This window comes from Gorilla gorilla, chromosome 9, assembly GCF_029281585.2.
Source record: "Gorilla gorilla gorilla isolate KB3781 chromosome 9, NHGRI_mGorGor1-v2.1_pri, whole genome shotgun sequence".
In the NCBI taxonomy this organism is placed as follows: domain Eukaryota; kingdom Metazoa; phylum Chordata; class Mammalia; order Primates; family Hominidae; genus Gorilla; species Gorilla gorilla.
The window spans coordinates 19,848,592-19,863,221 of NC_073233.2; the positions used below are offsets into that span (position 1 = coordinate 19,848,592).

Consider the following 14,630-nt stretch of genomic DNA (forward strand, 5'->3'; position numbering starts at 1 on the left):
TTGAACTAAGTTTTCTACTCAGTAGTTTCCTAATTCAAATAGTTTTCTCTTTTGTTGTAACACAGAAAACTATGAACAACAAAGCTTTTTATGTCAGTTTCCAAAAAAAAAAAATGCCAGCTGCTTTTTACAGTTCCCATGAATATTAATTTTCATCCCCAAAGACACACTTTAGTCAATCGGCATAAAAAGAAGGCTTTGCTAATTGAAAAAGGAGAAAAAGAAGATAGTCTTTCAGGAATCAAATGTCATCATTTTTTACAAAAGGGGAAAGCTATTCTTTTCACATCAATATGAACACTTTAAAACGTTTTTTTAAGAAAACATAACAGCCAAAATTTCAAATATCTACTTTTTTTATTGTTTCTATATATATTATGTAAAAATATAAAGTATTATTAACACCGTCAAGTCATATTCCTGATTTCTGTTGATAATCCTCCCCTATAATACTAAAAATACAAAAAAGCCTATAGTTTAAAGATTTTTTTTCATGATATAAAGCATAGTGTCAACGTTGAAGGAAAATATTTACTCAAAAATGTATGCAATATCACAATGGCAGCATTTATTCTGTATTGAGACAATGATAAATCACACATACACACATTACCTATACAATCTAGTGAAGTACAAGTTTTTACCTCATGTAAACTTCTATTTCATGCACATGCCCTTTCATTTGATAGCAGTGTGAACAAAGATACTGATTTTGCAATTAAAAGGTACAGTTTGGACATGGTGAAAAATCAAGTCTATATTGTCTATATCCTTCTTAGACTGTGGTTCCCATAACTGCAAACTTTAAATTGATCTATTACTCTGGACCAGCACAAATCAGAAGATGACAATTATCTCCTTCATTTTGCTAACTACTTGTTGACATTCCTTTTTTTTTTTTTTTTAAGTATCTACATCGAACTGACAATTCATGCTGACTTTACAGCTAAACTACCTATTGGGTTTTTTTTCTGCCTTTAAACAATGTTGATTGTTTATATTTTGTGATTGAATGGGAACCCAAGTGCAGGAAACATACTATCATTGCTAAATTCACCTGGTTAGATTCAATTTACAGTCTCAATCTGTAAAGATATTTTAGTATCCTGACTTCAATAACTAATATATTTGCTATTTCTACTGGTACTGCAAAGAACACTAGAAATAAAACCAAGTTCAAGCTCTTACTCTATCACTTTCTAAGCTGTATTAACTTGGGACAAGTAATTTAGCCTCCAAAGCTCATTTCTTTCATCTGTAAAACAGAAATGTTACATTTCAACAGAGAATTACTGTAAAACTTAAACAAAAAAATAATGGCAGTAAAAGCACCTTATAATTAGTAATGCAAATAACTGCAATAATACAAACCTGCCCAACATTGTATTTGGCTGTGCAGTAAAAATGGATGGGTCTACAACAAATCTAGTGTTATCCACTATTAGTGTCACTCGTTCTGACGTTCTTATATTCCGAGCTCCTTCTTTTGCATTTTCATATACAAACACCATCTCCCCAGCTGTCTTACAGCTACCATCTGAACTTGACTGACTACTGTTTCTGCTGCTGTTCCCAGCACTGCTAATGGAACCATTTGGGGATGCTTTTTGAGGACGCGGACTGCTTGGACGAGAGGAACTGTGATCTTTTTCTCGTTCTGAAATAAAGATGTTAGACGAAGTTATGCAACTTTTCTTTTACAAATTCAAGATTTATATATATCTTTTTAAATGTTTGATTTATAAAAGTTGTTTTAAGTCATAGCATTTCTACTTTTCAATTTCAAATAAGATGTTAACAGAACACCATAAACATTCATTTGGTTCCCAGGAATACAACCCAAAACATCAAAATGCTTTCTAAAATATTTATTTGTAGACTTTTAAAAAAGATGTATAGCTGACTAATGCTAACCCAAACTAACATCAAGACTAAGGAAAATTTTATGTTATTACTCCACTTAAAAATAGAAACCCAAGGAACCGAATATTCTCACAAGTAAAATAAATATGCTTTGAAAGTTATTACAGTAAAAGATTAATAAGAATACCAATTTAAACTGTCCTAATTACTAAAAGGGATAACACTATTCTGAGAACACAAAGTACAATCTTTAGAATCTCACTACGTTAATAAGGGCATTCTAAAACCAGCAATTTATCTCAAAAAAAGAAGGTCCCCCTTCCCCCACAAAAAAAGAAAGAAATTCACTAAGGGTAGTAAGAAGTATTTTTTTTTTTAATGATTTTTATGTCTACCAAATAAAGTGGCTTTAGTAGCTTATAATATATTGTTTTCTTCTCATTCTCATGTTTGTTGAATAAAGCACCGCTACAAATTTTATGATCTATAATTACAGTCTGTAATTTTCATAGGTAGAAAATATTAAAATTCAGAAAATTTTCTTAAGAAGTTCTAATAGTCTACAAAAGAGAAATAAAAACCAAGATTTTGTGATATATTTCATTTAGAGACTAGATCACTAAACTTTAAAGGTGACCTAAAAATGTACCTCCATCTCATCACTTTCATCAGCTTTTGCCAAATTCCTCTATGACTCAAACTACTTAGAACACTCTGTACAGCATTATTGATTGTATAATTAGGTTTGACATTATCTCCAGAGATACTCTGACACCTCCCTTTTATTGCCTGTTTCTACAATACTGGTAGCATCCCAAAAGCAAAATTTGCTAAAGCAATATTAATAAAATAATTTATTATATCCTGCTATTCTACTCCCAGACACTGACTTTTGCATGTAACAAACTGTCAACTCTAATTTATACTTTTGTTGATGTCTGGCTTAAAAGTACAAGTCTGACTTCAAGGATCAACTGAAACATTGACAACTTCTCTCATAATTAGACCCTAATATTAATGATTCTTATTTACAACAGATTATCAGAAACTACTGCTGCACATACTAAGTCAAAGTTTTAATTTGTCCCTTCTGCAGGGGAAAATAAAAATCAGCAAGCTCACATGCTAAGGCACCTCTTCTTCAGCTGGTGTTTTATAGTTATACCATGTGTTCACCTGGGGTACTAATGTTCGTTTATAATACTGAGTAGGAAGGAAGGTGAGCTAGTTACTAACAAAGTAAAACACATCACACCTTTCATCTATTTTTATTATTAAATTTGAGATATTGTCAAAAATCAGAATAAATAACATGATGGCTATTCTACCTTTCAGGTCCTTTGTTAGCATGATAATAACTAAACTCCTATCAATAATTTACTACAAACTATTGCTATATATTTCATAAGACAAAAATTAAATTGAAAACTTTGAAAATCTATGTATCACAGTTTCAAAGGCTTTTCAATTACTTATTTTATAAGACTGTCCCAGAGGTTAAAAATTCACGTTAACTTTGCATTTAATGAGCTGTTTTTTCTTTCACACCAAGAACCAAGCTCAACTAAAACAGAAACAACTGAATAGAAGCAGCTAATTTTACTCTGCAGTATTAGGCACAATTCAATGTCATTACTACTTTAAAAAGGTAAATGCATGTTTTTAAGAACTGTTAGGAAGATTAGTTGATTTTACATACCAACATGGTGCTGTCGTGTTGGAGAAGTCACATTTCTAATACAAGGAGTGAGTTGAGACTCTGTTCTTTCATGAGATGAATCTCGTGATCTGTCACTTGACCTTCGTCTATCTCTTGATCTCTCATGTCCCCCACTAGCACCATGTAGACTCATTTTGGTGTGGTCAACTCCTCCTTTAGCAATACGCGAGGAAGTACTGATAAGTTAGAAAGGAAAATTAACCATAAAAGCAGAACATCAGATTGCAAACATTTTAAAACAAACACCCAAGTAATATAAAACTAGTATCTTGAAGTGCAAAAATCAAATGCTACTTTCTAATTCTGAAACCTAATTTACCTCAAACTTGTAGGCTTTAAAAATTCTGGAATAATGTGTCTTTGAAGATCACATACTTGAACTCAGTTTTTTATGAACGAGAAAACTAAAGCTTAGAAAGGTTAACTAACATATGAGTTAGTAGAAGTTGTAGTAATAATAGTAGTAGATCACTCAGATATCTTAAATGTTATTCAGATGTTCTTTTGATTTCCTTCATTGTAGGGGAAGAAGAGAAGGCAAGAGCTTTCGGAACTCTTAAAAAACTGAGGAATGGGGCAGAGAAATTGGTCTCCCTGCCAAACAAAATAAGTCTACATGCTAACTTCAATCAACCAACTTTCAGTTGAGCCTTTTCAAAACACTATGATTTTTTTTTTTTAAGTTTTTCTGAAAAGCATTTCTCAGCCAGGCACAGTGAATCACACTGTAATCCCAACGCTTTGGGAGGCCAATGCGGGTGAATCGCTTGAGGTCAGGAGTTCGAGACCAGCCTGGCCAACATGGCAAAACCCTGTCTCTACTAAAAATACAAAAATTAGCTGGGTGTGGTGGCACACACCTATAATCCCAGCTACTCAGGAGGCTGGGGCACAAGAATCGTCTGGGAGGGGAAGGTTGCGGTGAGCCGAGATCACGCCACTGCACTCCAGCATGGGCAACAGAGCAAGACTCTGTCTCAGGAAAAAAAAAAAGAAAAGCATTTCTCTGAAAAACCTAACAAACCTACCTACTCTGACTACATAAAGTCACAGAATTTTTAAAACTTAAAAATATCTTATATATAATAAACTTCTCCACCAGAAGTGAATAACTCAGAATGCTGATTAAAACAGTCCAGCTTACAGAATATTTTAACACAATTATGTATTAAGTTACACATACTATATGCACAATGCTATGCTAAATGCCAACAGAAAGAAGCTTCCTCAGGAGCTTGTTTTCTAAGTGTAGCAATAATAGATGAACATGCAGAACTTTAAACAATTCAAGAGTTATCCCAACTTCCAAATATAAAACTACTAAAGAGTTCCCAAATATGTAACTACTAAATGGGTATCAGATAATACATGCTTTAGGATTTCAAAGAAAAAAGACATTGCTATAGAGTAGCCACTAGTGTATCACTAGTGTCCAGGCCCTGACAAACAGATAAAATTTCAATAATTAGAGTACACTGCAAATAAGAAAACTGATGATAATAAAAATAATAAAGCCAGACCTAAGGCAATTTGGAAATTTACTGTTAGCATATAGTATGGTTCAAAAATATTAAAGTTCTTTTTAGAAAGAGAAGGAAGTTCATGGCTTTAGAGTAAAATTGTCGTCTAATGCTTATTGCTTGGCATTTTGAATGATACTTAATATTCTGGAAACTTAGGTTTCTCATTTGTAAAATGTAGATTCTATTTATTTTCTAAGGTGAATAGGTGAATTAAATGAAGTATAATAAGTAAGCTGACCAGCAACATACCTGGCACGACATAATTACTCATGAAATGTTAGTTTATTTAGTTTATGATAGATGAGGATGTTAAAGTTCAAAACTGCAAGACTTGCTCAGGGTCACATAGCATTTAGTAGAAACGCTAATAACACTATAACCTAACCCTTTTGAGTCATTCCAGTGCCCCTTTCATAATATTATACTGCTCTCCTTTAGCAAAACCACACGAGTTAAAATTTAATCTTCGTGGGCCGGGCGCGGTGGCTCACGCCTGTAATCCCAGCACTTTGGGAGGCCGAGGCGGGTGGATCACGAGGTCAGGAGATCGAGACCATCCTGGCTAACACGGTGAAACCCCGTCTCTACTAAAAATACTAAAAATTAGCCGGGCGTGGTGGCGGGCGCCTGTAGTCCCAGCTACTCGGGAGGCTGAGGCAGGAGAATGGCGTGAACCCAGGAGGCGGAGCTTGCAGTGAGCCAAGATCGCGCTACTGCACTCCAGCCCGGGCGACAGAGCAAGACTCCATCTCAAAAAAAAAAAAAAAAAAAAAAAAAAAATTTAATCTTCGTGATTCAGAAAACAAAATCTTTCAGTGTCTCCGGGTCATCTCTTTGGTTGATTTTATTAGCTTTAATATTTTTTGTTATTTTGGTGGTTTCTTTCATTATAAAAATCAGTCATCACCTTGCTATAACAGACTGCCAGGACAGAAGATAAAGTTGACTTTGTATTTATCCTGAAAGTTACTTCTAGGGAAATAAAGGCAACCTAACAGCCTTTATCAGTTATTTGTTTCTCATCAACCTACAGAGAAAAATTCTACTCCCACCTTCATTCTAGTGAAAAAAAATTAGAGGACAGCTGCATCAATAGAACATAATCTTTTCTTTCAAACAGATCAAAAGATCCTACTGCATTTATGTTTTTAAAAAATCGTTAGAGTAGGAATACTGGAATTTCTGGCTTGTTTTCTAAAGTAGGAAAAAAAGGAATCCACACTAAATAGAACAAAGATCATATATAGAAAAAATAACTCTTCAAATTATTCTGGCAGCTAAGTTTTCATCATTTTCAACTATAAGAAAGCACATTATCTAAATGTGAGTCTGGTAATTTAATGGACAAGGTACAAGCACAACAACGAGTAAGACAAATACAAGCTAAATGTTCAGTTTGAGTAAGGGCCAAGCAGACTGAGTAATTAAAAAAGCATTTTCACCAGACATCCCTGTAGCTGAAAGACTAGACACTGCTAAAACATTGGCTTCATCTCTAAACCACTTAGATTTTAAACGAATTCAAAAGGTGTCATAATACACTTTCATATTTTCTTTTAATTCCCATATAGACTGAACCCTGAATCAGACCTTCAAAATCAGATGTCATGGAAGACAAATTATGTCCTACTATATTTAATTCAACACTTTCAGATTAAGAAATCACTTTAAAGGCAAAAATAGTTAATATGTACAAAAGAAAATGAGGATGAGCAAGTTCAGAGGGGAAAGCTCTGTTTCAGGCTGCATTGAAAAGTTTGAGATTCATGAACTAAGGATAGGTAAGGACATGAAGACTGGATTAGCCCTAATATCTATTTCCAGCCAAGATAGAATAACAAGGGCTAAGTTCACACTCTTGTCTGAAACAACCCAAGAAACCAAACGGAATATATGAAACAACAGTCTGCAAGACATGGCACATCAGGCAATGAAAGAGAGCAATCACTGAAAAATGGAAAGCAAATGAGATATGCCCAACAATGGTCCCAAATTACTATCTTGAGAGCATTTGCAAAGTAAACACAGAAAGGGGAAACACAAGCAGAACCCAGTGGACTCTGAGTGAAAGACATGGAGCTGAGACATTGGGATAAGAGACGGCTAGAGTTCTAAGGGAAAAGTACCAGAGAGGAGAGTGTAACACAGAGAGAAAACCTCAGAAATTTGCAGAGTCCTCCTTGAGTACTGAGCTGGATACCAGTCACACATGTGAGGACACTATGAAAAGAAGCTGGGGGAAAAAACCAGCTCAAAGGATTAGAGGAAATAGTGCCCAGCACTCATACAGGGCCAGGAATAGGTCCTGTTCCCACTGGTTCAGACTGGAAAGCCTAATAATTTATAGGGCATTGGGAAGAGAATTAGAAGGTTCTAAAATGGGAAATAATTACAACTAGACTGAGCACTGTTCCAGTTCCCCTAATAAATTTTAACATCAAGACCAAAAGGACCACACTGTTTCCCTATAGCTAAATCCTAAAGCAAAGCTCAAGAATATTTATAAGAAATATCAAACACACAAATGAGGTAAAATTTACAATGTATGGCATCCAATCAAAAATTATCAGGCATGCAAAGAAGTGAGAACACATAACCCATGAGGAAAAAAACATCAAGTGAAATAAAACATGAACTGACACACATGTTAGAATGAGAAATAAAAACATTAAAAAGTCACTATAACCACAGCCCTCCAAAAAGCAATGTAGAGACATACAGGATTAAAAAGATGCAAATCAAGCTTCCAGAGATAAAAATGTTTACATGTGAGATGAAAAGTATACTAAATGGCCCTTTAAAATGACTATAGTTAACAATAATTTCTTATATATTATCAAATGGTTAGAAGAGAGAACTTTGAATGTTCCCGACATTTTTAAAAAATGATAAATGTTTGAGGTGACATACTAATCACCCTGAGTTGCTCACTACACACTGTATACATGTATTGAAATATCACTCAGTACCTCTAAATATGTATAATTATTACATGTTACATGTCAATTAAAAATAACTTTAAAAAAGAAAAGCACACTGAATGGAATTAATGGGAGATTACACATTATAGAAGAAATGATTAACAAATTTGAAGACAATGCAATAGGAAATATTCAAAATAAAAAAGAGAAAACAGAAAAATAAACAGCATAAGTAAGCTGCAGGTTCATTTCAAGTGGCCTAATATAGGTGTAAATGGAGTTCATGAACGAAGTGGGAAGGAAAAAAGGGAAGTAATATCTGAACTTTCTCCAAATTTGGCAAAAATTACAAACCCACAGATTCAATATGCACAACAAACTCCACACACACTTTAAAGAAAAAAAATGAAAACAAACCCTGTCAACCTAGGTTTGTCATAGCCAGTAAAAACATCTTTCAAAAATAAGAAGGATCTGCATTGATTTATCGAAAAAAAATAAAAAAGTACAGACATTTTCAGGCAAAAAAAGACACATGAATTCATCATGAGAAGACCTGCACCACAAGAAAAGTTAAAAGGGAGTCCTTCAGGCAGAAAAAAAAGCTAATGCCAGATGAAAATATGAATCTACACAAAAAAATGAAGACTACTAGAAAAAGTAACTGCATGGAAGAATATAATTTTTTTCTAATTGTTTAAATCTCTATAAAAGATTAAACAATAATGATAATAATATAATATGGGGTTTATAACATATACATATAACTAGAGCAGCACAAAGTCTGGGAGAAAGAAATGCAAGTATACTTTTGTAAGGTTTTTACACCACACAAGAAACAGTATAACATCACTTGAAGGTATACTGTGATAAGTTAAAGATGTATACTGTTAATACTAAAGCAACCACTAATATAAGAAAACAAAAGAAATACAGTTAATATACCAAAAAAGGAGATAAAATAAAATCATAAAAGAGGATTTGGCTAATCCAAGAGGGCAAAGGAAAAAAGGGGTTGGGAGGAAGAAGGAAAAGGAACAAATAGGACAAACGGAAAATAAATAACAGGATAAGACTTAACCTTAACCATGTCAATAATCACATTAAATACAGATAGCCTTAGCCATTTAGATGTAAACTGTCTAAACCATAAAAGGTGAAGATTATCAGATTGCATATAAAAGCTAGATCCCCAGCCTGGCAGATCACTTGAGCCCAGGAGTTCGAGACCAGCCTTTGGCAACGTGGCAAAGCCTCATCTCTACAAAAAATACAAAAATTAGCTGGGTGTGGTGGCACATGCCTGTGGTCCCAGCTACTCAGGAGGCTGAGGTGGGAGGATCACTTGAGCCTCGGAGGTCAAGGCTGCAGTGAGCGGAGATCCCACCACTGCACTACAGCCTGGGCAACAGAGGGAGACCCTGTCTTATAATAATAATAATAATAATAAGCCAGGTCCAACTATATGCTATATGGTACAAAGAGATTCAATATAAAAGAATGAGGAAAGATACACTATGCTAGCACTAGTTCAAAGAAAGCAAGAGTAGCTATATTAATATCAGACAAAGCAGAGTTCAGAACAAAGAATATCACCAATGTATTTCATAAAGATAAGGGGGTTAATTTATTAAGTGCACATAACAATCCAAATGTTTCTCTGCCTCATGAGAGCGCTTCAAAATACAGGAGGCAAAAACTGATAAAACTATGAGAACTAGACAATTCCACAATTATCATCAGAGATTTCATCACCTCTCTCACAATATTTAACAGAAAAACTACACAGAAAATCAGTAGGGATTGATGAGATTTGAATAACATTATCAACTGACTTGATCTCATTGACATTTACAAAACACCCAAAAAGGGCAGAAAACTCATGCTTTTCATGTGCACACAGAAGAACATTTCTCAAGATAGATCATATTTTGGGCAATAAAACAAGTATCAATAAACTTAAAAGAATTTAATCATACAAAGTATGTCCTCTGATTACAATGGAATTAAAGTAAAATTGAATAACAGAGATACCTAGAAAATTACCAAATACTTGGAAATTAAATAATATCTTTACCTAAACAACTTACAGAGCAATAAATAAAAAGGAAATTAGAAAAGTCTGAACTAAAAGAAAGTGGAAAAAACCCCAAGATACCATAATTTGTGGCATGGTATGACATTGTAACAGTACTTAGGGGCAAATTATGGCATTAAATTCCTATATTAGAAAAGAAGAAAGGTCTAAGAAAAATGACATCAGTCAATAAAATTGTTAAACCTCTACCCAGACTGCTTGGGACAAAAATCGAGAAGATACAAACTACCAATGTCAGAAATAAGAGAGGCTACAGATACTAAAATAATAATAAAAGAATATTATAAAACTTTAAGCCAATAAATTCAACAACTCAGAATGGACAAATTTAAACCTACAAAAAAGCTCACTTAAGAAAAGGTTGAATAGCTCTGTTTACTGAAGAAATTTAATTTGTAGTTTAAAACATTCCTTCCAAGAAAACTCTAGGCTCATATGGCTTCACTGACAAATTCTACCAAGCATTTAAGATAGAAATAATATCACCCCTACACAGCTCTTCCAGAAAATTGACGAGAAGATAGTATTTCCCAACTCATTCTATGAGACCAACATTGCCCAGACACTACTATCTAGAAAATTCCCAAACACTTGGAAATTAAATAATACCTTTACCTAAGCAACTCACAGAGCAATAAAGAAATCAAAAAGGAAATTAGAAAATTTTGAACTAAAAGAAAGTGGAAAAAAATATTACAAGAAAAGAAAACCACAAATCTTAGAACACAAATATCAATATTCTAAACAAAATTTTAACACATCATATCCAGCAATGCATAAAAAAAGAATAGTAATCAAAGACCAAATGCTCTCCATCTAAAATCAGAAATAAGAATGTCTACTGTCACTTTTCTTCAACAATGTACTGAGGATTATAGCCAGTGCAATATGGCAAGAAAACACATTCAGATTGATTAAGATGTAAAACTGTCTTTATTTGCAGAAAACACGATCATCTATTGTAGGCTCTAGTAAGAAAAAAAGGTTACTAGAACCAATGAGTTCAGCAAGGTTGCAGAATACAAAATCAGTATTTTAAAATGAACTTTATTTCTATATACCAACAATATGCAACCTAAAATTGAAATTTTAAAAACACTACTTACAAATAACACCAAAACCTGAAATACTTAGGGATAAATATGACAAAAGATGTGAAAAACTCACACATTGGAAATTATAAAACATTACTGAAATTAAGAAAACCTAAACAAATGGAGAAACCTACCGTCTTTACAAGTCAATTTTCTCCCTAAGTTCATCTACTAGATACAACATAATCCCAATGGAAAACCAAGTAGGCTTGCTTGTCAAGAGTGACAAGCTGATTCCAAAATTCATATGAATATGCAAATGACCTAGAATAGCCTAAATAATTTTTTTAAAAGAACAGTTGGAAGACTAACATGATCTGATTTCAAGACATATTAAAAAAGTGTAGTAATGAGTAAAGTGTGTTACTGGCATAATGACAGGCACATAGATCAATGAATCAGAATGAAGACTCCAGAAAAGAACTCACATACATATATATGGACAACTCATTTTCAACAAGGGCTCAAACACAATTCAGGGAAGAAAGAGTTTTTCATCAAATGGTGCTGGAACAAATGAATATACAATAGGTATTTCACTTTCAGCAATTCTAGAAAAAAAAAAAAAAGAACTCTGCGCAATAGTTCCCATCATATGCAAAAGTTAACTCAAAATGGACCACACACCTAAATCTGAAACTTAAAACTACAGAACTTCTAGAAATAAAAAGCCCCATGCATAAAAGAGCAAACCGACAACTGAACTTCATCAAAATTAAAAACTTTTGATCTTCAAAAAACAGTGTTAAGAGAATGAAAAGAGGCTGTGCGCAGTGATTCAAGCCTGTAATCCCAGCACCTTGCAAGGTTGAGGCGGGAGGATAGCTTGAGCCCAGGAGTTCAAGACCAGCCTGGGCAACATAGTGAGACCATTTCTACAAAAAAAATTTTTAAAAATTAGCCAGGAGTGGTGGCAGGCATCTGTGGTTCCGGCTACTTGAGAGGCTGAGGTGGGAGTATTGCTTGAGCCCAGAAGTTCGAGGTTGCAGTGAGTCATGGTCATCATGCTACTGCACTCTAGCCTGGGCAACGAAGCAAGACACTGTTTCAAAAAAATAAATAAATAATAGAGACTAAAAACACAAGCCTCAGACTGGGAGAAAATATTTGCAAATCATGTATCTGATAGAGGACTGATATGTAAACTATATAAAGAACTCTCAAAATAATGGGTAAAAAATTTGAGATATGCAGATGAAAAAAGTACATGAAATGATAGCGTCACTTGTCATTAAAGAAATGCAAATTAAAATGACACTGTTACATCATTACACATTAGAGTGGCTAAATAAAAAGACTGACTATATCAAGTGTTGATGAGTACATGTATGAAATGGAACTCTCATACACTTGTGGTAGGAATGGAAAATGGTACAACCATTTTAGAAACTGTTTCGGAAAACAGTTTCTTTTTTTTTTTTTTTTTTTTTTTTTATTATACTTTAAGTTTTAGGGTACATGTGCACATTGTGCAGGTTAGTTACATATGTATACATGTGCCATGCTGGTGCGCTGCACCCACTAACTCGTCATCTAGCATTAGGTATATCTCCCAATGCTATCTCTCCCCCCTCCCCCCACCCCACAACAGTCCCCAGAGTGTGATATTCCCCTTCCTGTGTCCATGTGATCTCATTGTTCAATTCCCACCTATGAGTGAGAATATGCGGTGTTTGGTTTTTTGTTCTTGCGATAGTTTACTGAGAATGATGGTTTCCAATTTCATCCATGTCCCTACAAAGTTTGTTTCTTAAGAAATTAAACATACTCTAGCCATATGATTCAGCCATTCCATTATGTATTTACCCAAAAGAAACGAAGACATTATCCATAAAAAAAATTTGTAAACAAACATTCTTAGCAGCTTTATTTGTAACAGCTCAAAACTGGAAAACAACCTAAATGTTTATGAACAAGTGAAAGGATAAACAATTTGCGATATATCCATACAATGGACTACTACTCAACATAAAAAAGAATGAATTACTGACACAAGTTACAACATGAATCAATCTCAAAATAATTACACTGAATAAAAGAAGCCAGATCTCTCCCCACCACAAAAAATAAATTATATAAAATTCTAGGAAACATAGAATACTGTATAGAGCGACAGAAAACATATTGGTGGTTTCACCAAAAAGGGGTATAGGAGTTCAAAGGGAAGGGCTACAAAGGGCACCAAAGAAGCTTTTGAGTGTGATGTATATGCTCATTATCCTAATTATGGTAAGGTTTTATGGAGATACATATATATATATACACACACACACACACATATATATATATACCAAATTGTACACCAGAATTGACCTCTTGGCCAAAACACAGCTGCCTGAGAATACCAAAATAGAAAACAACTACTTAGCCATTTTAATTACACTTAAGTAATAAAAGTCATGCCTTTCTTCTTCTAATAGTCCTTTCTTTTCACACTTTTCTTAGCAGAGTGCACTAAATTCCTTCTCTTACCAATCTACATAGATTTTTGCATCCTCTTGTTGTAATATGGTCCATGGTCTCAAGAAACCAAAAGCACTTCTACAATCAGATTAAAAACATCTACCATCACCAACTGATCACCACTTGAAAACTTCACAAACCAACATATACTACCCAGTAAACTTACTACAAAAGCCCAAATTAGAACCCTTAATCATGATCCTCTGAGATCACAATTTGCTTCAACTAAGGAATATCAATCACTTCCAAGCACCTCTAGTTACATAAACAAATCCACCTTAAACACAAAAGAAAATATTTCCATTTTTAAATTTTGCAGCTTTATGACTTAATAATGCTTCTGTTTTCTTTAATACTAACTTTTCACTTTGTTTCAAAATCATGCTTTGAAGCAGAAGGCGAATCAACAGGCAGTAAAGTTTCTAAAAACTTTTAAATCTTATTAAAATGGTCACTCTCAGAAGCAAATATCTATTGCTTCTTGGCCTTTTGGCTAAGATCAAGTGTAGAAGCAAATATCTATTCACATCAAACTTTAGACTGCAAATCTGGTATGAACTTCTGCATATGATTTTGTCACCTAATTTGTTTAAAAATTCTAATTACAGCAACAGTTTTCAATGGCAGGCAGGTTCCTAAGAACTGAAGAAAAACATCAGGGCCTCGTTTTGTTCAATGAAACTAGAGACTCCTACAAGGGGAAAAAGTTTATAATACTAATTAATATGTACAGAGTTTTTAAAATCCAACAGTACTGCAAAGTTTATAACAAAAACCAAGCCATTTTTTGAATGGGTAAACTGTAGTACAGCCATACCATAGAATATTATTCAGCAATTTAAAAAAAAACTATTGATATCTGCAACAAATGTGAATGGATCCAAAAGCATTTCGCTGAATGAAAAAACCCAAACCCAAAAGTTTATATGCTATATGATTCCACTTACA

General features: G+C 33.8%; 1 protein-coding gene and 1 pseudogene across 5 annotated transcripts in view; one reads left to right on the forward strand and one right to left on the reverse strand.

Moving 5' to 3' along the window:
- The window catches only part of BTBD10 (BTB domain containing 10), a 77,594-nt gene that overhangs the window by 29,908 nt on the left and 33,056 nt on the right, over window positions 1–14,630 (reverse strand). For all 5 annotated transcript variants that reach the window (XM_019037559.3, XM_019037560.3, XM_063710987.1 and 2 more), the window contains 2 exons: window positions 3,563–3,759; window positions 1,372–1,657 (listed from right to left, as the gene is read on the reverse strand). In XM_019037559.3, coding sequence (XP_018893104.1) covers window positions 1,372–1,657; window positions 3,563–3,759 — 483 coding nt within the window. The remainder of the gene's footprint in view (window positions 1–1,371; window positions 1,658–3,562; window positions 3,760–14,630) is intronic.
- LOC115933489 (uncharacterized) lies at window positions 14,156–14,301 on the forward strand (annotated as a pseudogene).